Source organism: Staurois parvus, unplaced genomic scaffold (genome assembly GCF_062004578.1).
Source record: "Staurois parvus isolate SC_StPar_1 unplaced genomic scaffold, SC_StPar_1.0 ptg000113l, whole genome shotgun sequence".
NCBI lineage: Eukaryota > Metazoa > Chordata > Amphibia > Anura > Ranidae > Staurois > Staurois parvus.
Window position 1 is genome coordinate 1427884 of NW_028317909.1, and position 25270 is coordinate 1453153.

A 25270-nucleotide genomic window follows, 5' to 3' on the forward strand; every position below is an offset into this window, starting at 1 on the left:
CACACAACAGGGATAATGTACACTTAAGTACTAGCAATGTGCTGCCATTCTGCACAGCCGATTACTTCCCGCGCCTGTCACTCAAAGAGGAAATGGCTGAACCCATTAGATAGAAACCTTTGCAATGTATCCTAAATGCTTCCTGCGATGCTATTAATCTGAGAGCGGAGGACGCCTAGAGAGGAGCTCCCCTCAGTGACAGGAGTGGGGGGGCTACTGGAGGGGTGCACATGACTGCATTGCTGTCACCCTGTCCCCCCCCACTGTCTCGTTAATCAAGATCTGGTTATTACCCCTACCACAGAAACAGAGGACACAGCTCGATCTTAAACACTCATTAGAAACATCTTCAGAGCACAGCTGAGTGGAAAGTGTGACAGAAGGGGTGAGAAATAAGAAGAGAGGTGATGAAAGAATATACAGGCTGGGTGGGAGAAGTAAAACAAAGAAACAGACACCGGCTGATTTTTTAGGACAGAATGTGGAAAATGTACATGATCCAGATGCACTGAAAGGAGGCGGGGATAATGATAGGGTAGCCATTGGACGGAATAGGTACAAGTTTATATAACTTTACCGGACAGAGAGAAAACGGGTGTGCTGTGAAGTGAGAAGAGAAAAGTCCATACGGGTAAATGTGTGCAGGAGTGAGGCAGACGATGGGGAGGAGGAAGAGGGGGATCAAAGCAAGTCCGATGGCATTAATATTCATGACAATAATTAGTATTCTAGGTCACTGAATATTCATTGCTATTAGTTTGGATTTTATGGGTTTACGAGATGTTCTGATTGTTGGAGTGTGGAGGGCGCCGCACGATGAGGACTTTTAAGATGTCATCAGCAGTTCAACGCTGAAAACACATTAGTGGTTTTGGGTAAAAATCAGCCCCTTGTCTCTTGATGGATTTAACATTATGAGAGAGACCTGGGGCTAGTGAAGAGGGGAGGAACAAGGGAGGGGGGATTACTTCTGCTTTTCAGTGAGGAAAGATAGCAGTGTACTGGGTTTTATTTTATAAAAATGCAATACACAGACAATTCCCAGACAAGTCAGTGTGTATTCTAGAGTGCAGTGATCTGACAATCTAATCTGCTTTATTTGCCCGCAGCTATCACTTTGCACAACAACTGTGCTCATTCACAGGTTAAGGGCACACACATCCTACTGTTGTGATAAGTCCCTTAAAGAATAAGTTCACCTTTAAAAAAAAAATGCACTTTTTTTGCAGGTACAAAAAAATTTGCATTTATATATTTTTTTCTTGAGTGCCTGTAAAGCACTGCACCCACGATCAGCAGATTGCAGATGCAAAGTCAGGCTCCTGCAGACTGTCAATACCCTGTCTGCCTGAACCTCCTGCACAGACAGGCAGGTACTGAAGTCCAGGAAGCTCATTGGACTACAAAAGTGTTCACTGAGAACTGCAAGTCATCAGCCGCAATGGCTGCAGGTACTTGTAGGCATTAATTTACAGAACTGTGTGAATGAATGACACGGCCATGTGGGTAGAGCTGCACTTGGCCATGCTGTATTCAAATTGTGACACAGCGGGTGTGGGGAGAAGGTCCGCCTCGCCAGCTGTCACAAGGAGGGGGTAGATCCAGGAGTGAAGTGGTGGATACTCAACATGTTACATGTTCCACCCTAAATACGGGTGTAACATGTATTACATATATGTAAAAGGTATTGCACAGAGCAGCCCTGAACCTCCTCTTCTGGGATCCCCTACCAGCATTCTTGGCTCCCCCTTCTTCTCTGTGTGCCCCTATAGGAAGCCATTTCCTATGGTGGCGCACCCACAGGCTCACTCCCAAGCCAGGTTGTGTGTGTCCATAGACACGCATAGCGCGGCTCGGCCTAGCCCTCCGCTTCCTCATCATAGCATTTGATTACCAGCAGGAGCCAATGGTTTCTGCTGCTTTGAGATTGTGAGTGGGGGGAGACAGAACCAGCACTGGATCGTTACAGGACAGGAAAGTATTTAGGGTGGGGTGTAGGGGGAGAACAACTAATGGAAGGTATTTTACTGTAATGTAGATAATGCATTAGGGTAAAAAAAAACTTTAGGCTTTAGAACTACTTTATGTTTTAGGGGATTGTGATCCTTGTCTGGAATGTGTGTGGCCTAAAATTCATTATGTGTTTCAAAATTCATTATGTGTTTCTTCAAAAAGCTTAGACACAACATAACCAACAGACAGAACACAATGTCATATTAAAGGGTAAAGTACACACAAAGCCATGATTTCAGTATGCGGGATAAGCCTCCTTATCTTGCCCCAGTGACAGTGGTGGTGCAGTCTCTGCACCTAAGTTTGCAATTCGGCCTACATGTCGTGGCATATGTTGGAGGTGTATCTCACACTGATTTCTACATTCTCCAGTTAGGATGGGTTCGCACTAACCTGCACTAAAAAGGCAGTGTTTTATTATGCAGGCTAGTGTCAGCATCAGCTCCGGTAGGAAGCAGTGTGACACCAGGCCCTCGAACTACAGTATCATGCCACCAATAGTCTGAACCAACCTGTTTTTAGAACAGGCAACCACTGTATGTCTATGGGGGATTGTACAACTGCCACAGGATACCACTTAAGAGGAACAGCTGGACAGACAGTTTGGAAAATCTGTTCCAATTGCCAATGTTCCCTTCATATAACAACAAAGATACAAGCAGGGTCGAGCTGAGCTTGTAGTTTGGTGTCACTATCTACTGTCATTTAAGCCGCAAGGCAGCTGGATCATGCCTGCATGTCTGACAGCTCTTTTACATCTATGGACAGCCTTACTGACAGATCAAATCTTAATTAAACCTGACAGTGTTTAACTGGTTTTAAGGCTGGAGTAATGACTGTTCCTGTAGAAAGTTTTTAGATTGTCAGGGACAGGCATGCTAAAAGTTGCTGGTTTGGGAACAGGGATTTTCAGTAAAAGCATACAGATGTGCTACTTATTGGTTAAAACAAGTCATTTTGATCTTTTGATTTTGATTATGAAGTGTCTTTTATGATAACAAAGGCTATTAAAGATAAATAGCTTTTGTTATCATAAAAGACACTCCATAACTCAGAATCATTGAAATTAAAATTCACTTTGTACAACACTCTGGAATATGTTGGCACTATAAAACGCAGATTAGTTATTAAACAAAAAAACACACATACCATCACACAGTAGTATGCCAATACATTATTTGGAACAATATCCTAGATTTTAAAGCTCTAACAAGCAGGGCCCTCTAATTCCTTCTGTATTGAATTGCATTGTAACTGTACTACAGTGGTATATTTAGGTTTTGTGCTGCCCTAGGCAACACAAAAATAGCTCCCCCCTGGGCACTGCATACACAGTTAAGCAGCCCGCAGCCTCTCACCGATCCCACAAGGTCCCCATGCCATGTGTTTCCCTTCTTCTACTGCCCCCACCCACCCCCCTGAAAAATGCCGCCCTAGGCAAATGCCTTGTTTGGCTTGTGGTGAATACGCCCCTGCTTTACTGTCTGCCCTCATGTTGTACAGCACTGCGCAATCTGTTGGTGCCATATAAATCCTGTTATTATTAAATTCCATAAATATACTCAGATTTAAACAAAGTAGCTGTAAGCGCATATATTTTGGTCATACTAACCATGGCGTTGACATAGTGACACTTTTATTTATAAAAACTGAAAGTGGAAAGCCTGCATGTATCAATGAACCAGGTTCTTGCTTTCATTTTTCCATTTGAACTTTAAACTAAAATTTGAACTTTAAATTATAATTGAAGACAAAGCTTTTTTTTTTGTTTTGGATAGAGTGAAGAGGGAGTAGAACCCTTGTCAGGTCTTTATTGCTGTCTGTTCCCCATTAAGGAGCTTCACCATCTGTATTTGTCCTGTTTACCAATATCATTGAAAGTGAAAGTAAAAGAAAATCCAGAATTTTGGGTTGTCCCCAGAAAAGTAATCAAGGGGAAATATTCCAATGGGGACACTAGGTCAAGTGACCTGGGGGGCCCCATGGTATTCATACTCAATGTGTAGGGTTTTCCTCTGACTTGCTGTTTGGCTATGGAGCAGGAAGTGAAGGGAAATCTCTGCAATGGGACACAGATGGTGAAAAAAAAATTGACAGGGGTTATAACTCTCCCTTACTCAATCAAAAATGAAAAGAAAAAAAGTTTTGCCTACAGTTCTAGTTTAGGGATGATGGCAAGAACATCAGAGTATAGGATGGTGACATTTAGCCAATAATCAACACACAGCACTGACAGACAAAAGCAGTGCAGCATATAGACTCTTCTGGTATTCACTGATAATAAACCAAGTGTGAGTAATTATCATGGGTTGTACCCCCGGCTTTCTTTACTTCAATTTCTACAAATAAAGCCCTAGTAAGATGTAGAAAAGCACTACACATAGTAATGTACACTGTGGCTGATGAGCACAAAATGATATGCACATTCTGACTCAGACAGTGATGAAGGCAGGCAAAAATAGGGTTATACAATTGTGTTTGTGACAAGAATGATAGCAACAATAACACACTACAGAATAAAAAATATTCATTACTGGAAAACCATCATATTGAAGTATACATACTCAGAGGTAAACCCATTAACCGTAACTACGAAAATTGTGAGAAAAGCAGATGGCACAGAAGAAAAGTTCATAGATATTCACATTCATTATAGCAAGAGTTGGCCTTACAGAAACAGACATCAGTATGTTCTAAAACTTGTACTGGATTATATCATTAAGTCACTGCTGAAGCTGACTGTTTTCATTGCCTCCTAACATGTGCTGATAGTGACAATCAATTAGAATAAGATGTGGCAGTAAATAGAACCCTATTATTGTACACAAGTCATCAACAGAGCTGGTATACAAGTAAAGGTGTGGAAGGGTGCTGCGCTACTTGGTGAATGATCAGTGGAAACATAAATGACAAACTCAATGTAAATATGTCCCTCATCCAAGTGTGAACATAACATATAGAAACATATAAATTGGTGCAAACAATGCCAAGTGACAGTAAAAGCTGCAAAAAAAGGCTATAAAGTGCTGGTGACACAAGTGAATAAAACAGGGTTCCCTGAGGAAGTCATGTGACGCAATGTGTAGGATGGAAGCGTGGCGACGTCATATCCGGTATGGACGGCAGCTGTCATCTTGGTACTCCTAATCCCATACACCTTCCTTGCAGTTTTTTACTGCAAGACGTTTGCCTGTTTTGGTCTGTGGACCTATTTTAAATGTGAGTAGTGATTTTTAGATGTTATTCAAAATAAAGTTTGTGACATATTACACTATGGGAGTCTTCTTGCTTGCATCTTCTGTGTGAGGCATTGGAGATGACAGAGGTCTGTGGCCATTTCTGGAGCATGCTTGTGAGTGTTTGTCGGCGCCATTGGAGATGACCTTTTGCTCTCTGATTGCATTGAGGACCAGTTTCTTTGAAATCATCATTTGAGGTTTTCTATGCTTTGTGACTGTTTGTGAGTTGCATTTTGAAGGTGAGCGTGCACGCTAGCCGGTGGAGGATTTTTTCGTATATGTTTGTAGCACTGGATGTGTCACGGCATGCACTGAAGATTTACTGTGTTCTTTCTGGAGTTTTTGGGATTATATATATATATATATTTTTTTTTTATATGTTTTTTTTTTTTTGGGACGGTTGGGTGATTTTTCTGGATTGAGTCACTTATTAATTATTTTTTGATTGATTATTTGGGACTAAGGCACTTTTTTATACATCAGCATTATTGTTTTAGTCACTTGTGTCACCAGCACTTTATGGCCTTTTTTTGCAGCGGTTACTGACACTTGGCATTGTTCGTACCAATTTATATGTTTCTACTGTATATGTTATGTTCACACTTGGATGAGGGACATATTTACATTGAGTTTATGTCATTTATGTTTCCACTGATCATTCGCCAAGTAGCTCAGCACCCTTTAATTGTTTGTCACTATTTTGGAATATAGTTAGGTGTCTGCAGCAACTTCGTTTTTGGGGTCATTTGGAATAGGTAGGTAGCGCAGGATGATCATCTCTGCACTAGAGCTGGTATACAGCAGTATACTGTGTACACCAATGTGCACAATTTTACACCACTTCCAGTGCACTCCTGGTATAAATACCGGGGATCCTAAGAACTTGCATGCCTTCTACAAGGTGCATGCAGACCTATCAGTGTTTTACGTTACATACCTGTATTAGGGGAGATCTGCAGTCCGCTGACTTCCTTGGTTAGTCCATTGGTCTTGGGGCTGGCAATGGGTGCACAGGAGGATGTGGCTCGTGGTGGTCTTTTCCCTGGAACCTTCACTGTAGTCCTGAGGAGGTCGATCTCCTTCCCATGGACATTCTGCATGTAATCCTAAAAAACAAAAATACTTAATCACGCTAGAGAAATATTAACCACAGAAGTAAAATAAGTCATTTCATCTTTACCAAAAAACTGCCTATGTAGGTAAGGGGTGACAGTAGATAAAAACAAACTGTACGGCTTTAGCCACTTGACCTCCAGAAGATTTACCCCCGCTCACGACCAGACAATTTTTTACGGCGCTGTGTTATTTTAACTGACAATTGTGCGGTCATGCAACGATGTACATAAATTACATTTATGTAATTTTGTTCCAACATATAGAGATTTCTTTTAGTGGTATTTGATCACTTCTGTGGTTTTAATTTTTTTTGCAGTATGAATGAAAAATCTCTGACATTTACAAAAACAATATTTTTTAGTTTCTGCTATTAATATTATAATACAGGACTTCTATAGCGCCAACAGTTTTCGCAGTGCTTTACAATATAAAAGGGAACTCTTACAGCTACAATACAATCAAAACAAGAGGATTAAGAGAGCCCTACTCACAAGATCTTACAATTTAATAGGGTGTAAAACATATCCAATAAACAAAATGTAAAAAGAAAAAATCAAATTTCATAAATTTAGACCAAAAAAGTATTCTACTACATATTATTGGCAAAAAAAACAAAACCAAAAAAATCACAATAAGCGTATATTGATTGGTTTGCACAAAAGTTATAGCGTCTACAATTGGTGGTGTATATATACTGGAATTTTTTATAATACTATTAATGTTGGCAATCAGTGACCTATAGCGGAACTGCGATATTGCGATGGGAAGGGGTTAAACATCTAGGGAGATCAAAGGGTTAATTGTGTGCCTAGCCAGTGTTTATGTATTGTCTATGTGTTGTTTTTACTAGACAATCTGCTAGATTTTATTCCCTGAATAAAATCTAGAAGATCGCCATTGACATAGCACAGCTCTGCCTTGTTTACATAGGCAGAGTTGTGTTATGTCAGTCTGCTTGGCGATCAACAGGTGGCGACAACTGTTGATCAGCTTCTGCCGTGTCCAATCACAGTAGAAGTGGCGATCCGGTGGCAGACGCATGCCCCCCCAGTGGCTGAAGTGCAAAAGCACATTTATATAAGTGATATTGCACAGAATATCCGCCTTGTAGTAGTAAATCTGCTACAGGGCAGACGGCAAGTGGTTAACCAAAGCTGGATAATGCCCCTGCTATAGCTGTATAGGCCATTTATGAACCTCCTGAAGCTTGACTGAAAAACTCTCAGATCATCTCAATCTGTCCTGCAATGCTGCTAGGACTTTACTGAAAGACTCCTAGCTCTTACTGTTCATCTCCACCATCACAGGAGCGAGCCCTCAAACACTAAGCTCAGAGTTACTGCATCAGGGGAGAGAAAGCACATGTGAGGAAGTCTGAATCAGAGAAAGAGCTTGCTCCTGAAATGAGTGTGAGTTGAACAGTAACAGCTAGGACTCTCTTAGCAATGTCCTAACAAGGCAGGACGTGATGACGCGATCTCTGGGAGTTTTTCGTTCCGGTTTCAGGAGGTACATAAATGGCCTACAGCTATAGCATTATTCGACTTTTGTCAAAGCTGCACGGTGTGTCTATCTACAGACATCTCTAACTTGCATTGGCAGTTTTTTTGGTAAAGGTGAACTATGTCTTTAATCACTTTCCCTCCAGAGGATTTACCCCTCTTCCTGACCAGGCTATTTTTTGTGATTCAGCGCTGTGTTTCTTTAACAGACAATTGCGCAGTCATGCAACGCTGCACCCAAATAAAATTTATGTCCTTTTTTTCCCACAAACAGAGCTTTCTTTTGGTGGTATTTGATTGCCTCTGCGGTTTTTATTTTTTGCGCTATAAACAAAAAAGCCTGACAATTTTGAGAAAAAAAAATATTTTTGACTTTTTGCTATTAAATATCTCCAGTAAAAAAAATGTAAAAAATCAAAATGTATTCTGCTACATGTCTTTGCTAAAAAAAAATCCCAATACGTGTAAATTAATTGGTTTACATGAAAGTTATAGCGTCTACAAATGGCGATATATACTGGATTTTTATTTTTGTTTTTTTAATACTAGTAATAGCAGCGATCAGCGACTTATAGCGGGACTGTGACGGGCATTCTGACACTGGCACTGACATCCCTAGTGAAACCAATACAGTGATCAGTGCCAATTAAACTATTGACACTGGGCAGGAAGGGGTTACCATCTGGGGCGATCAAAGGGTTAATTGTGTGCCGTTTTACTGTGTGCTTTACTGTGTAAGCAGAGCAATACAAAACAATGTGCAGAAGCTGACAGGGGAGAGATCTGTATTGTTTATATACAGGTCTCTCCCCCATCAGTGATACTTGGTGATTGCCGGGTGTCGGCCAGGAATCACCGGCCGGGACCCGGTGATTGACAGCTGAGGCTGTCAATGGCGGCGCGAGTAGGGCTCGCACACGCCTCCTACCCGGAAATGCAAAATCACGTATATATACACGTGATTTTGTGCAGCCCTGGTGACTTGTAGCAGTATTTCTACTATAGGGCGGCGGAAAAGCAGTTAAACTTTCACAGTCAAGATGTGCAAGACCGCATTGATCTGATCTGACCACTATTTAAACCCGATAGTTATCAGCATTTTAATATGTACTATAGTGATGACGCTCATGCTAACATATCTGCATTGCCAGCAGGATCCAGATTCAATCTGCACTTTTATGTCAGAATTAAATAGGAAACACCTGATTTGTTATTATGGGAAACAATTACGTGTTCCTTTTCCTTCTTTTAAACAAAACAACCACTGGAGCTGCAATAAACTGAACTGATACGGTTTATTACTACAACCAATCAGGTTTCATCCTCAGTTCTGTAGGAAAATGAAATAAAGAATCTAATCAGCCTTTCTGGGCATCAACTGCATTTTGTTCCAGTATTGGGAGTATGCAGGAAGTGTCCACAACAATCTAATTCTGATAACACGTGAATCTCTAAACCAGATATGTGCTGGCACTTAAAGCAGAACTCCAGTCAAAATTGTTTTTTCTTTACATTGCAGTGGGGCTGTGCCCCCACTGCATGGGTCAGCTGCTCGTTTTTTCTAGGGATGAGGACTAAGCTCATACTCACCTGACCTGCCGATCCTATGGAAAACTGTGCTCCCCCACGGTCCAGCAGTGGACTGTTCCTGTCTATGGAGTGTGCACTGATGTCAGGAACAGTCCATTTACAAGACCGCTGGACCTCAGGGGGCAGGAGCCGAAAGGACCAGTCTTGTGCAGGGAGGATCGGTGGGTTAGGTGAGTATATCTTCGGTGTCCTCTCCCCTAGAACCAAACGAGCAATTAACCAATGCAGTATGGGCACAGCCCCACTGCACAGGCAAAAAAAATAAAAAATCCTGGAATTCTGCTTTAAAGTGGTTGTAAAGTTTATTTATTTTGTATGTTAAGCTTACCTGCTCTGTGCAATAGCATTGCACACAGTGACCCTGAACCCCCTCTTCTTGGGTTCCCCCATTGGCGCTCTAGACTCCTATTCTTCTCGGTGCGCCATCATAGGAAGCCACTTCCTAATGGGGCATACTTGTGGGCTCACTCTGCACTAGGGCACAGCGATGGATTGAGATAGGACTCAATAGGTAAGTATTTACGGAGGTGAGGGGGTGATACAAACAATGGGTCTTTTTTTTTACCTTAATACAAGGAATGCATTAAGGTAAAAAAAGTTCAGCCTTTAGAACTACTTTAAGCTGGTCATAAACTGATCAAAAATCCCTGCTGAGCTAGCCAAATTCTGAACAATCTGTGGACGTCCCTGCTTAACAGAAGTCAAAGCTGCAGCCACTGATCAGTCCTGGCGGGACTTTGTGGATGGAGGAATCTGTTCACTTATTTTTATTCAGCTCCCTAGCCAGCTTTAGGCCCTGTTCACACTTGAGCCTTCTGTCTCCTGTACCAACATGCCTGTTGCTTAAAAAAGTATACAAGCTACTCTTCAGGCAGCATAGAGTGTTTTTGTCCCCATAGACCTCAATGGAAATGCCTGAGCTGTGCAACATGTGCTTTTTTTGAGCATCTTGTTGCACAATTTCTGCTCAAACAGCAGCTTTTCGCCCCTTTTCGAGCAGCACTGGACACCTTTTAGTTAAAAAACGCCTGACAAAAGCTGCAAAAACGCGCAATTCTACTCTAAAAAAAACACTCGAAAAAAAATGCTTGAAAAAAAAAAAAACGCTTGAAAAAACTCTTGAAAACATGATGGTAAGGTGTGAATGTAGTATTAGGGTCTTGACCTCTAAGTTGTGCAACATCTTGGGACAGTGTCAAGTTTAGATTTTTTTAAATTAAAAAGAAAAAAATTAATAGAGAAATATGTAGGTTATTATTGCTGATCTCTCCATTTGAAATTGCTAGCTGCTCGGTTGCCATGCTTTAATACTTTGGGAATGTACTCAAAAAGAACAGAAATAGAAAATAATGACTACTCCCCAACTTTCCTTGCTCCTTTTGTCCCTACTCATAAGCATCTAAATAATTCAGTAGACCAACAATGGACCTCCACATTTCCTAGAAGATTTTGTTAGGGATAGATGTTGGTGATGTTTCGGTTTAAAATTACATGTTTTTAGTGTAGGTAATGTTCTTCAGATACATTAAAAATTACAAAGAAAATAGTAGGCAGAGCAAAACAAATCCTGGCACATGTACAGCTTGTGGGTTCACAAACATGTCTTCCTGTATCCTTGCATTGTTAAAGGGGATTTTGGCTTGGATGCTGTAAGTAAAAGTTTAGAATGATTAAATTAAGTCCAATATGACCGAGATCTAACCTATTATGGTTCAAAATGCAAAGTTTATATACAACAGGATTTTATTAATGTATGTTTATGAAATGATTATGTCCCTCAAAATGATAGAAAGGTTAATCCATAAACCAAACCAACCATAAACTAAAATAAAACCATACCATGGGAATAGCACAAATGCTCTGGGCACCAAAACATAGTTGTGGGTTAACTGTCTTCTTCCCAATAACCAGCCCCAGAGTCTGGCTGCCCGAAGTATAGTGAATAAAAGGTTTCTTCAGCGCAAAAACCAATTCAATTGGGTATCTATAAAATTGTCATTATAAAAATAAAGAACAAAATAATATATTTTCTTCTCAAAAATAAATAAGACATCATACACTGACCAGTAATGCAATCCAAAACCGTTCCCCCAGGTCAACCCTGCATATGTGCTGTTTATAAAAGCGCAATGAGAAGGAGCGCCTCTGTCAAACTGGCCTCATTTTACCATGCAAATGCTGGGAAACAGGCTGTGTGCCCTGGTTCACAAATGCAGATTTCTCCCCCAGCCACCATCAATACAAAATCACTGATCAGAGGCAAACAGCACAAGATCAAGGTAGACGGCCACTTAACAAGGCTTGAGAAGGAGGCAGCTCAGACACTTGTGAGATTAAGAACATTTAACAAGTCTCTGGGGTCTACTCCAGGGACCCCCCTCCCACACAAAGCCCCTATCCTGCCCCTCTAAAACCTGAAAAAAGCTGTAATTGCAAAGCTATTAGCATGTTCTGCTCACGCCGTCGCTAATCTCTTAACATAGGAAACAAATAAAGCCACACGAGTGGAGAGATTATCAGCGAGAGGTGATCTGGCCCTGGTCCTGCATAACACACGGCTAGCCAGACCTCCAGCACTGACTGAAGCTCAGCATGCACATTCTGTTGATTGTTCTGTGATCCGAGCGCTGTAATAAAGTTTTAGGGAAATAAAAATCTGTTTAGAATTGTCACTTAGAGTATCATAGATAAACAGAACAAATTCATAGAACGAAGGTTAATTATGTACTCTGTGCTGTAGGTTATAGACTCAGGATAACACATTCTCCATACATCATATATAGCATAGTCTTTTCAACAGACAGAACTTAGGTCTAGTACGTATTATTAGAAAATCTGACAAAAATACTCCTATTCCAAATGATCACTCAATTTTCTGTTTGTTAGTATACTGCTTTGGAGAGCCAATGCCAACTGTTAAGGCAAAAATTTGCAAAGGGCAAGCTATAAAATTTTTCTTGTTCGTTAGCAGAATGAGTGATTTTCAGTTAGTACAGTATTTCTTGAATGAGCAAGACTGCGCATGATTGGAAACAATAGTCTACCCTTGAACATGGCTACATATGCAGGATGTTTTCCTCTGTTACTTGATAATTTGTGTACCATTAATGGCATTCTCGTTTTCAACATGGTATAAACATTTTGGGGAAATTGGATGATAATTCATCCAATTTTCTAATATGTACTAGGCTTTATTCCTAATACTAGAGATTTCTTAATTTTACCTCATTCAACAAGTTGACACACTTGACAGAAAAACATGAAAACCTCTGAGAGTCAGTTTAACTTCAGCCAGAAAGGGAAAAAAAATTAGCTACTTGATTTTATCTAAAAATTCAAGTTAAAAAAAAAACCAAAAAATAGTATAATCATTTTATACACTCAACAAGGTGCCAGCATACTGAGCAATATATTCAATTTTCAGATAGATCGTGCATGCAATCTTTGGTTTGGTCTCTTCACTGATAAGAGGTGAGGGGTTCTGCTGACAATGTTTCCACGCAGAATAATGGCAGTAAGAGCTTTTTCACGAGAAACTGAGACATATTTGCTATATTGCACCGTTTCTGGTCTTCCCTCTAGTGGACAGAAGTAGTTCTACACCAATTAATGTACATTTATTTAAGCTACAAAACAACAAACCAATGTACCCGTATCCAAGTATTTTGCAGAACGCTTTCTAAATCTTCAGATCACACAACGATAAGGGGGAGGGTTGCCAATCAGTAAAAAAAACAAAAACAAAAAAAAAGCAAAAAATGGCGTATATCCACTGTTTTGATCTGGACAACACTAAACAACTAAACTTGTACAAACTGGCAGATAAAAAAAAAGAAAAAAAAAAGAAAAAAAAGAGTTATCAGCAAATGAGATCTGCCTGTGTTTTAAGCAGCTGACCCTCTCCAGTCTGCCAAGATCATGTCTCTGAGCTGGGGAACTCTTCAATTCTTTGCAGGGGCATTGCAAGGGACTGCTCCCTTTTCTGTGGGGCAAAGGCTCTTCATCTGCGCAGATTCTCCAACAGGAGTCTGGTTGCACCAAACACTGGTTAACACATCCATTAACACCGTTCTCTTTCAATGTATCTGGAAAAGCTCAAGGCAATCACACTAAGGCTCCATGTACACTGCAGCTAATGAACTCACGTTTAGGAGCTGTTCAGCGGTTTTTTCAGCAGCCCCTGAACTCACCCTAATGTTTTCCTATGTGTCCATGTACACTGTGTCATTTACAGGCAGTTGAGTTTACAGTCGATTTTTTTGAACGCACCAAACTTGCGTTCAAGAGTAGATTTTATCAGCGTTTCAAACGGTAAACGCGGCTAACTGCGTTTGGAAAATTTTTCTAACTCTTCTATTTCCAGATGCTGTCCAGAGCATTTTTTTCATCGTGAAAAATACATGCAAAGCATTTTCCCAGTACTCAAATGGATCTGGTACACCATACTTTGAGGTTTTGCATGAAAGAAAATATGTTAGACACAGCTGCAATAATGTCTGCACAGAAATGAGCTCTCAAACGCCACCAAAAAAAAAAAAAAAGATATCTAATCTCAACAAATACTGCTCTCTCTGCTTCTGCTCTCTCTATTTCTCTCAAAATGTCTGAAATAGTTAATTTTTTACTGTTTTTCAGTACATTCTGGGCATTTTGGAAGGTCTCCTGAGGTTATCTTTAAAAAACGCTTCTAAACGCAAATGCTCATAAAGGCTCATAAATGTGCATAAACGCAGTATGCAAACGCGGCTAAACAGACGTTTTTTAACCTACATTTTCCAGCAGTCAGTTTCCATCGTTCAGAAGAGTCCCATGTACATGGAGCCTAACAGTGAAAATCAGGGCTTGTATGGCTGATCTAAGACCCACTGCTCCAGCTGAATTGATCTATCCCCTGTGCCCAATATTATGACAACTGAAAAAGAGACCCGATCTCAACAAAACCCTGACATATGTATAGCTCAGGAAAAGAGGGTTCTCCCTTTATAGTGAAGAGCTACATTTCTGATTTGAAGCTGACAAAGAAAGCTTACTTTATAGCCGTCAATACATGTAACAGAAATAAACAGCGATAAGTATTTGTATTTAAAATGTGCAACTATTGCATGTATCTCTGAGCTCAGAGTATATTGGGTGCGTTGAATGCTCCAGAGGGAACCTTGTTCAGAGCACTTGGGTCATCCTTGGGAATGGAATGAGAGAAAAGATTCCAAGAAATGAAGCTTTGCCTTCTCCGGCATCCTCAGTCCTCTCATTAACTTGTGTGCTGTGGGGAGCGCGTTGCACAGCGTCGCCGAGACAGATGTGTACACTGTTCCGCAATGCACTGCTAGTGCCCGCACAGCACGCAAAGGGTTAACGTTGCTTTCCCTAATTATGTTGCATCTTATTGCCATACACTTAATTAGCTGCATTAATGTGATTTCTTTTTACATAGGCAAGCAATTAAGGGCTATGATTGAGTTTCATTCAATTAGCCTCAACAAACATGCTAATTGATGTCCCAGATGCAAATGAGATGTGGTGAGATAGAGAGGCGCACACTGCGCAGTGGGAGGGGGGATCTTTGCTGGGAGAGTGAGGTCTCCGCGGGGTCTGGCTGCTGTATTGAACCCCATGACTGTCAGCACAGGGGGTGCTCTGCTCTGGGACCGGCAGGGAATAAGAAGCTTAGTTTCAAGGTAAGGAGGGGGCAGGCGAGAGACTGGATCAGACCCCTAGGGCAGCTTTTTAAAACGGCAACAATTAGCTAGTGCAAACGGCAGATGAGAGGCGCATGAGACAATGTCATCCTGCACTCTGGAGTATCCCTGGAAACTTGGGGTCACGTCCTAAGGCTTCCTAGGGTCTGGTCTATGAGCACTGGGATTATCCCAGCTCTATACCAGATAGACAGGAGGGAGCCCAAACCAATGCACAAATTATGCAATACCCTTCTCTTTGGGTTGCAAGAATAATATTGTCATTATGGATATGTGCCCAAATCTGACTGACAGGGAATCCATCCAATCGCCTGCAGTAACTGAACAGCATGGTAAATAAATGGCAAATAAAATGCATTAAGTACTTCAACTGTCAGAGTTAAATCTTCTTATGCTGTTGACTCACTAAAAAGCTATTTTTTTCCTTTCCGTCTCTAGAACGCCGTCAGTGCCAGTCGCTTCCAGAATGATTTCTAATGGGTTTGTATGCTAACGACATCTGATGATCATGACCTGATAACACAGTGCTAAATGCTCGCACTTGGACATTTTTCGCATACATTCCAAATATCGGGTTACTAATACAAAGTGCAGGTGCAGTATGACGATAGCTCTATTCTGAGTAATGTGTAGTGGGCAACAATGCCACTGCCCCTCCACAATAAGGGTTTCCAGACAGAAGACTCATCTGGGAAAGAAAAAAAAAAAAAAAGAAAAAAAAAAACCTCTTGGCAGAGCGGGAGAAAAACGCAGGGAGTGGGGGCTCGCTCGCCTTTTGCTTATTGAGTTTAAGGCATTACACGCAGCAGCACAGAGGGAAGCAACACTAATTTTAATGCCATAAAATGCTCTAAAAGTGCCCCAGGCCCCAGCTACGTAGGAGCTACTTGCACCTAAATAAGACACGGTTCATTTCCTCTGCAGCTTAGCCTAATGTAATCAGCAGCCTGGAGACGTGAGCGCCACCGAGCAGATAGAGAGGGGGGACACCGCCAGCGGTCCGGGGGGCCGCGGACAGATTGCTGTTGATTAGAGAATTTTTCAGTTTTGACAAGGATGTAATGAAGAGCTTGTGAAGTTGTTCACCTGAGGAGAGGGCAGTCTGGATAAACGTCACTTCTTAATAGACCTATTACAGCCAGCACAATACACTGACCTGATACAAATTAACACTTAAACACTGCAAAACTCATGCCTGAACACAAGCCGACAAATACTACAGCAAAGGCACACTCCAACCGTACACAGATACTTACTGCCACTTAAATAACATGCTTAGCTGCCTGAATAAACGTGCTTAAAGGGAATTCACTATGTGTAACTTCAGCAAGAACATATTTAGAGTTATTATTGGAATGTCAACCTGAAAGTGAGCTTTTCACACTATTACTGGATTTGTAGATCCTCCCTCTAGTGGTCAGTCTTATATGAGGGACTGCGATCAGCATTCCTGCTCCAGTACTAAAGAGAGGAGGTCAACACGACAGTGTTCTATTAGTTAGCTCCATCCGTTACTTATAGACTTGCATGGAGAGAGAACAGTAAAGCACAATCACTGTGCAGCACAACTTGCAAATGCAATGAATATACAAGTACATTTGGAGAAAAACGCCCGGACAGATTCCCAAGGAGGCGAGCAGATGGTGCACTGGCTTATGGTGTCTTCCTAACGCCTGGACACAACATAGAGAAAGGAGATGAGAAGCTGGCAACTTGTTCTTCCGAATGTAGAAGTTTTATTATTGCAGGTGGAGCACAGAAAATATAATTCCTTACGCGTTTCGGCTGTAAGCCTTAATCATAGTCAATGATGGCTATGATTAAGGCTAACATCCGAAATGCGTATATCGCTGTATTTTCTGTGCTCCGTCAGCAATAATAACATTTCTACATTCAGAAAAATGAGTTGCTGGCTTTTCACCTCCTGTCTCTATACATGCACATGTGCATTTATATTTATAAATTAGGCCAAGTTTTTTTTATATTAACACAAATTAGAAAGATAATTTGGAGGGGGACCACATACATGTAAAAATCTAAAAAAAAGACAAAAACTTGAAAAGGCTACAAAAAGGCCATAGATTTTTTTTATTGCGGTTTAAATTATCTGTGTGTATGTATATATATATATATATATACACACACACACACACACACACACACACACATATATATATATATATATATATATATATATACATACATACATACATACACACACACACACACATATATATATATATATAATATATTTTTAATGTTTCTTTTTTTCTTAACCACTTGCCGTCTGCCTGCTGTTTTTAAACGGCAGGGCGGTAGCACTCCAGGGGCGGGTTGCCGTTCATAAACGGGAGCCGCTATTGCTAGTTGTGCGTGCTCCCTGGGAGCGCGCAGCACCGCGATCCGGTGCCTGCTGAGTGAAACAACGATCGGACGGGACCTCTGTACGAGGTCCCGATCATGTGATCACTGATTGGCCAATCAGTGATCACATGCAAAGTAGTAAGCAAGATGTCACTTGTGACATCATTGCTTACTACCTGTGAAATCTGTGAATGATCACAGAGGTCACATGGTACAAGGCTATTCACAACAGCCTTGTACCATGTGACAAGCTCTGACCAATCACAGCTCACACAGTATTTCTCAATGGCTGCAAGAATGCAGACAGAGAGAAAGAGAAATGATTGCTTTTACATCCTATATGGGTGTAAAAGCAATCACTGTAAAAGAAAAAATAAATCTTCATCACCCACCATGGTGACACTGTACTGCTAGGGTGACGGTATGTTAAAAAAAAAAACAAAACCCATAAATAATAATATAAAAAAATAAAAAAAATGTAAAAAAAATGTTTAAAATGATAATTTTTGGTTATAAACTAATTTGGCGTATTTTTTTTTTTTACTAAAAAGATAACGGAATAAATCTTGGCCAAGATTTATGAAGAAAGATTATTTATTTGCAAAATTTTATAAGAAAAACACTTTTTTCTAAATTTTTGGACTTTTTCATTTATATAGCAAAAAAAATTAAAATCCCAGCGGTGAATAAATACCACCAAAATAAAGCTTTATCTGTCTCAAAAAATGGTAAAAAATTCATATGGGTACAGTGTTGCATGACCGCGCAATTGTCATTCAAAGTGTGATAGCGCTGAAAGCTGAAAATTGCCCTAGACAGGAAGGGGGTAAAAGTGTCCGGACAGGAGTGGTTAAAATGTACATTTATATAAGGTTTCATTAGAATATACTATACAGAGTCTGATTTGTTCCATGTGCTCTTCTCAAAAGAGATGTAGGATATTTTGTGGCCCGATGATCACAGTACAGGTGTTCAATAAGCTAATAACTACAAAGAAATTATGCAATTAGCGCTGAATAATAAGGCTTTATAATTATTTGGTCTACTGCATTTAAACAAACAGATTTACAGAAAACACACAAGCCTAGTACACACGATCAGAAAATCATACGAAAAATACCAGTTTCAAAGCGACCTTACCATAATCTGATCGTCTGTACATAGCTTATGTCCGAAATTATTCGAAGGGACCAGCATGAAAATTTTTCTTGTACAATACCAGACTGTACAATTTTCATTTAATCAGTATAGTTTTCGTCCGAAAATACAATACATCACTTCTGAAATTTTATTCATTCATACAAGAATTTTCTTAACCTTTTCATTTTCGATATGAGATTAGCAAGCAAAAAAACAAAAACGGACCATCATTCGTTTGAAATTCTCATCATGTCTACAGGGATATAGGGATAGATCTACAGTTGCTACATTTGATAACAAGTCATTCAAGTTCTTAAAGATGACCACAAGGTATTCATTTTGTTTTGGATGGAGGCTGATTTAGGGAAGTTGGGTGTAAAGTTACACCTCAGTTTCCACCCTAAAAAACTGGAACACTTCAGCGGTGGGAATTTCTTCTGAAAATGATTTCTAAACTTTCCTTCTGAAAATTGCTAGTTGCTCGACCATCATAGTTCTGATTCCACTGGTTGCATACATGTACTCACAAAGTACTTAAGTCAGTGATAATAAATATATACAGTGCCTTGAAAAAGTATTCATACCCCTTGAAACTTTCCACATTTTGTCATGCGACAACCAAAACCATAAATTTATTTTATTGGGATTTTATGTGATAGACCAACACAAAGTGGCACATAATTCTGAAGTGGAAGGAAAATGATAAATGGTTTTCACAATGTTTTACAAATAAATATGTGAAAAGTGTGGCGTGCATTTGTATTCAGCCCCCCGGAGTCAATACTTTGTGGAACCACCTTTTGCTGCAATTATAGCTGCAAGTCTTTTTTGGTATGTCTCTGCCAGCTTTACACATCTAGAGAGTGACATTTTTGCTCATTCTTCTTTGCAAAATAGCTCAAGCTCTGTCAGATTGGATGGAGAGCGTCTGAACAGCAATTTTCAAGTCTTGCCACAGATTCTCAGTTGGATTCAGGTCTGGACTTTGACTGGGCCATTCTAACATATGAATATGCTTTTTATCTAAACCATTCCAGTGTAGCTCTGGCTGTATGGTTAGGATCGTTGTCCTGCTGGAAGGTGAACCTCCGCCCCAGTCTCAAGTCTTTTGCAGACTCTAACAGGTTTACTTCTAAGATTGCCCTGTATTTGGCCCCATCCATCTTCTCATCAACTCTGACCAGCTTCCCTGTCCCTGCTGAAGAAAAGCATCTCCACAACATGATGCTGCCACCACGTTTCAGGGTGGGGATGGTGTGTTCAGGGTGATGTGCAGTGTTAAGTTTTCTGCCACACACAGCGTTTTGCTTTTAGGCCAAAAAGTTCAATTTTGGTCTCATCTGACCAGAGCACCTTCTTCCACATGTTTGCTGTGTCCCCCACATGGCTCCTCGCAAACTGAAAACGGAACTTCTTATGGCTTTCTTTCAACAATGACGTTCTTCTTGCCACTCTTCCATAAAAGGCCAAATTTGTGGAGTGCACGACTAATAGTTGTCCTGTGGACAGATTCTCCCACCTGAGCTGTGGATCTCTGCAGCTCCTCCAGAGTTACCATGGGCCTCTTGGCTGCTTCCCTGATTAATGCTGTCTTTGCCCAGCCTGTCAGTTTAGGTGGACGGCCATGTCTTGATAGGTTTGCAGTTGTGCCATACGCTTTCCATTTTCGGGTGATGGATAGAACAGTTCTCCAAAACTTGGGATATTTTTTTTTATAACCTAACCCTGCTTTAAACTTCCCCACAACTGTATCCCTGACCTGCTTGGTGTGTTCCTTGGTCTTCATGATGCTTTTTGTTTTTACTAATGTTCTGTAACATAGCTCCGAGGGCGTCACAGAACAGCTGTATTTATACTGAGATTGAATTACACACAGGTGGACTCTATTTACTAATTAGTTGACTTCTGAAGGCAATTGGTTCCACTAGATTCTAGTTAGGGGTATCAGAGTAAAGGAGGCTGAATACAAATGCACACCACACTTTTCAGATATTTATTTGTAAAAAAATGTGAAAACCATTTATCATTTTCCTTCCACTTCACAATTATGTGCCACTTTGTGTTGGTCTATCACATAAAATCCCAATAAAATACATATGTTTTTGGTTGTAACATGACAAAATGTGGAAAATTTCAAGGGGTATGAATACTTTTTCAAGGGTGTGTGTGTGTGTGTGTGTGTGTGTGTGTGTGTGTGTGTGTGTGTGTGTGTGTGTGTAAATAAAAACACACACACATACAGTATATATTCACACACTACATAACTTGTTTCAAACCTGATGCGGCTTGAAAAGCTCTATACTTTCATGGTACTTTAACAAATGAACATTTACAAGGAAACAGGCAGTAAACTTACACTTACAACTGCAGCCTTCCTAGGGTAATGAATTCACAGCAAGGTGACATTCAGAGAAGGTGTTTGGAGGGACAAAATGAATGATTTGGGCTGTGGATCAGATTGTGGTGTGACACTCCTCTGGGCTGGTTAATGATTAGGGTTGTACTATACTTACAGTAATGCAGCGGGTTCAGAAAAGCTTGTGTTTCAGTGACGAGCACTACAGGTGTTCCCAGAAGTAATGTGGGAATAGACAACAATTTGCATCAGCCAGAACACAAGCTTTCCTGAGTGCACACTTCTTTCCATGTAACATACAAGAACCTTTAACATAGCAGTCCTTGGTAATGTGTTGTACATTTTCGAAAGCAGCCTCTCTCATCCAAGGTTTCCCAGTACTGGACTGACATCCCACCTGATAGACCCTTCATAGTTTCAAGGCCAATGTGACTCAGCAAAGCTAGCAAAGTTAGATCAACACAGTTTCTACTCTCTTCAGAGACAAGTACCACTGACACCAGTTATCTTTTTAGCTGTCTGTTGGGTGGCATTCTAACCAATGACCACCAATATAAAACACAGTTTTTTCACTGACCCTCAAAGTAATGGGGCATTCTTACTACGATGGTAAAAAAGTGACCTGCTCCCACTGACCACCAACATAAGGCAAGCTCTTCTCCCAATGACTGCCGATGTAAGGAATCAGTTTGCCACTGACCACCAATGTAAGGGATCCCTTTTCCATTGACCAGAAATGTAATAGATCCCTTCTCCACTGGCTACCAATATAAGGAATCCCTTCTCCACTGACCACCAAGGTTAAAGGATTACTTCTCTACTGACCATCAGTGTAAGGGATGCCTTCTTCACTCACCATAAGGTGTAAGGGACCCTTTAACCACTGATCCAGCAATGTTTAGGAAGTTCTTTATTGCCCACCATTTGTAAAGGGCCCTTCTCTATTGACCACCATTGTAAGGAGCCCTTCTCCACTGACCATCAAACTAAAAGTGACAATTGTCACTGACCACCAATGCAAGGGGGGCTTATCTGTACTGACAACCAACATAAGGGGACCCTTCTCCACTCATCATTAATGTAGGGGGCATTCTTTACTGACCAATAATAAAAAGGGGCCCTTCTCCACTGACCTCCAATGGATGTGGTGTCTTATCCACTAACCACCAATGTAAAGGATCTATTAAAAAGAAAATTAAGAAAGGCTGCTTTAAAGCATAGAAATATTCTGCAATGAGCTGCTGCCTCTCCAACATTACAGTCTTTTGCAATGTGCTGCAATTTGTAAAACAGTGCTGTTACACTACAGCTATCTACTGTATGTCATAGCAGTTTTGCAAGTATCTGGGTTTGTAGGTGCTTATTCTTCATGTTAGGTCTGATTGTTGGTATAAGAAAATTCAAATGCAATTTGTAGGGCTAAGCAAAGAAAATGAATACATTCCCCCCAGGCATGCTAAAATGCGTGGATGGAGGAATGTTCCCTGGTGGTTATAGGGTTTTCTACCCTGCCAGAAGCAGTGAGAATACCCAGTGACTGCATGGGATCAGATGCAATCACTAGGGCTGGAAACTTCCCACCTGACTTTTGATTTTCAGAATTGTCGAGCTAGGTGGTGCTGGCAGGGCCACCTATAGCTCAAATTTTGGCAGATTTAGCAGGAACCTGGTTTGCTAAGCAATGCAAATTGTAAGAGCTAGCTGGTGGTCCCCTTGTTGTTTCCTAGTGTGTCATTGGAGGAGGGGACTATTAGGTTAATAAAGAGGCCCCAATAATATAGGGGATTTACATTTTTATCAGAAATTGATTTAAAAACTGAGACTTACTGAGTGTACAGCAGCAACAAGGTAAAAAAAAATATTACGCTATAGATATAGACCATAACCTTTATTCGCACTGTGGCAGTAGCTCAACAACCCCAAACAGTAGAGTATTTCGTTTGTTTTCAGGTGGACAACATGACAGGGCGCACTTACGTGTAAGCTTGGGTGATAAGTGAGGACTCCATTATCGCATAAGGTGACATATTTCTTCTTCCATTCTTTATTTAGGGACTTCCCACTTCTTTTTAGTAACATGCCCTATAAAATATATAAAGAAAATTTAGGAACAAATAAACACAAATGCACATTTTTCTATATTTCAAAGCGTTTCTCTATATTGTAAAAGCATAAATAAATTGGAGATGATCAATCTCTAGTACATCGCAGGCTATACATCTGGTTTATATCAGGCTGTTCTGCATGTTTTTGTTTTTTTCCACCCATGAACCTGCAGTCCCACATTTTTCCATGTAAACCTACACATATACCCCCAATAAGTGGCATGAGGCATGTTTTAGGTGATGTAATGGAATTTTTCAGCAGCACAGGAAAGAATATATAAACCCAATTTAAATCCTGTAGCAAATCTTTTTACATCTTGTTATTTAACTTTACGGCAAAGTAAACAATCACTAAAATTGCAAACATTTCTAACATGTAAATGAAATGTCAAACCTAATTTTCAACATTTTATATGTATAGCTTTCATTGAAATAAGACCTGGTGATAATGCCATGAAGGTCTTTGCTCAGGCACTACCTGTTATAGGGTAAAAAAGCATTAACTTCCCCAGCTGTACTCCTGCATTATCACCTTGTCAAAGGCTTCTGAAGGAGAAGAAGTTGCCATTTCAGCACACAGAGATGGTCCACTACTGCTCCGTAGGATATGGCCTTGAGAAATGCCAGGCAGCCATCACTGGACTGCATGCACGTAGACATGAAGTGGATGCAAATAGGCTCCAGATTAGCAATACAGAGACACAACAATGAATGAAGAAACAAGTGTTTAAAGTACAACTAAGTGCTGTTTCACACTATTGTGGTGAGGGAAACCGCATGTGATTCAGACAGGAATCACACCACATTCCTGTTCATATCACATGCGATTCTTTGCAGTGCATTTAGAGCCAGTGATTTTATATGGCTCTAATTGCACCTTTTTTTTCCCCGCACTGGAATCAGATGGGTGTAAAAAACCATGCAATCTGATTCAGCCAATCGCACTGCGTTTTGCAAACTGTTTCACACCACACGTGTGAACTGTATCTCAAGGCACATTTTTCTTTTAAGCTTTGGATGGAGTGAAGAGGGATTAGAACCCCTGGCAGTTTCTATTGCAGCCTGTGCTCCCGTTAAGGAGATTCACCCTCTCTCTTTGTCCATTTTACCATTATCATTGAAAGTAAAGAAATTTTGGGTTGTTCCCAGAAAAGTAATAGAAGGGAAATCTTCCGATGGGGACACTAATTCTGGTGACCTGGGGGGTCCCCAAGGGATTCCCTTAATTTGTAGAGATTTCTTCTCACCTCCTGTTTGACTATGGGACGGGAAGTTAAATGCTTGAAACAGGACACAGGTGGTAAGAAAAAAATCTGACAGGGGTTATAACCCCACCTTGCTCTATCCAAAATGAAAAAGTTTTGGCTATAGTTCTACTTTTAAAAAAATCTACTTTAGAAATTCTTTCCCAATCTGTTTAAATTAAAAAACATTAGCAAAATAAATCAGATGAAAATCATTATATTGTTTTTACTGTAATGGCAGAAAAACAAATGATAAACTGTAATGTTAACTTTGTTTGTGTTGCAAGGGGTTGATGTGTAAACATTGGAAAAAAGAATGAGGCTGCATTCACACTTTGTGTTTTTAAATTATGAGCTGAATCGCTTCGATTCTACCCACGGTTCCAAAATGCACTGCAATCGTGGCAAAACGCAACATTTGTGTTTAAGTGCCATTCATTTTTAATGGAACCTCAAAATGTGGTGCGGTATTTCTGTGACTGCCATGTGACAATCGCGCAGCACACAACATCATTCAAAGCTTGTTGCCCAAAGAAGCTCCTGCTCCTTTTTGGGTGTCAAGCTTCACGCAATGCGATTTGCCACGATTCAATTGCGGCAAAACAGCACCACGTTTGAGGTGTTGCATTTTGCCATGATTGCAGTGCAATTTAGAATTGTAGCGATTCTGCCTGCAATCCAAAATTGTGCAGTGTGAATGCAGCCTGAATGTCATGTTGCTAATTGCAAGTAAAATGGAGAACTCAAAGCAGTATTAAGCTAAAAAAAACCAAACATTTTATATATTGCATCTTACAAATCTTACATGTGGTGGCTGCATTTGTTTTCTTTATAGGATTTTTGCCCTTTATTTTCACCTAGTGATCCAGCCAGTAACACACTTCCTGGTTTAGGGTGTCTCC

At 40.4% G+C, this 25270-nt stretch overlaps 1 protein-coding gene across 4 annotated transcripts in view; it reads right to left on the minus strand.

Annotated features, from left to right (window-relative positions):
- Positions 1–25270, minus strand: part of AGAP1 (ArfGAP with GTPase domain, ankyrin repeat and PH domain 1) — a 334749-nt gene that overhangs the window by 117054 nt on the left and 192425 nt on the right. For all 4 annotated transcript variants that reach the window (XM_089671672.1, XM_089671674.1, XM_089671671.1 and 1 more), the window contains 2 exons: positions 22997–23101; positions 6190–6358 (listed from right to left, as the gene is read on the minus strand). In XM_089671672.1, coding sequence (XP_089527798.1) covers positions 6190–6358; positions 22997–23101 — 274 coding nt within the window. The remainder of the gene's footprint in view (positions 1–6189; positions 6359–22996; positions 23102–25270) is intronic.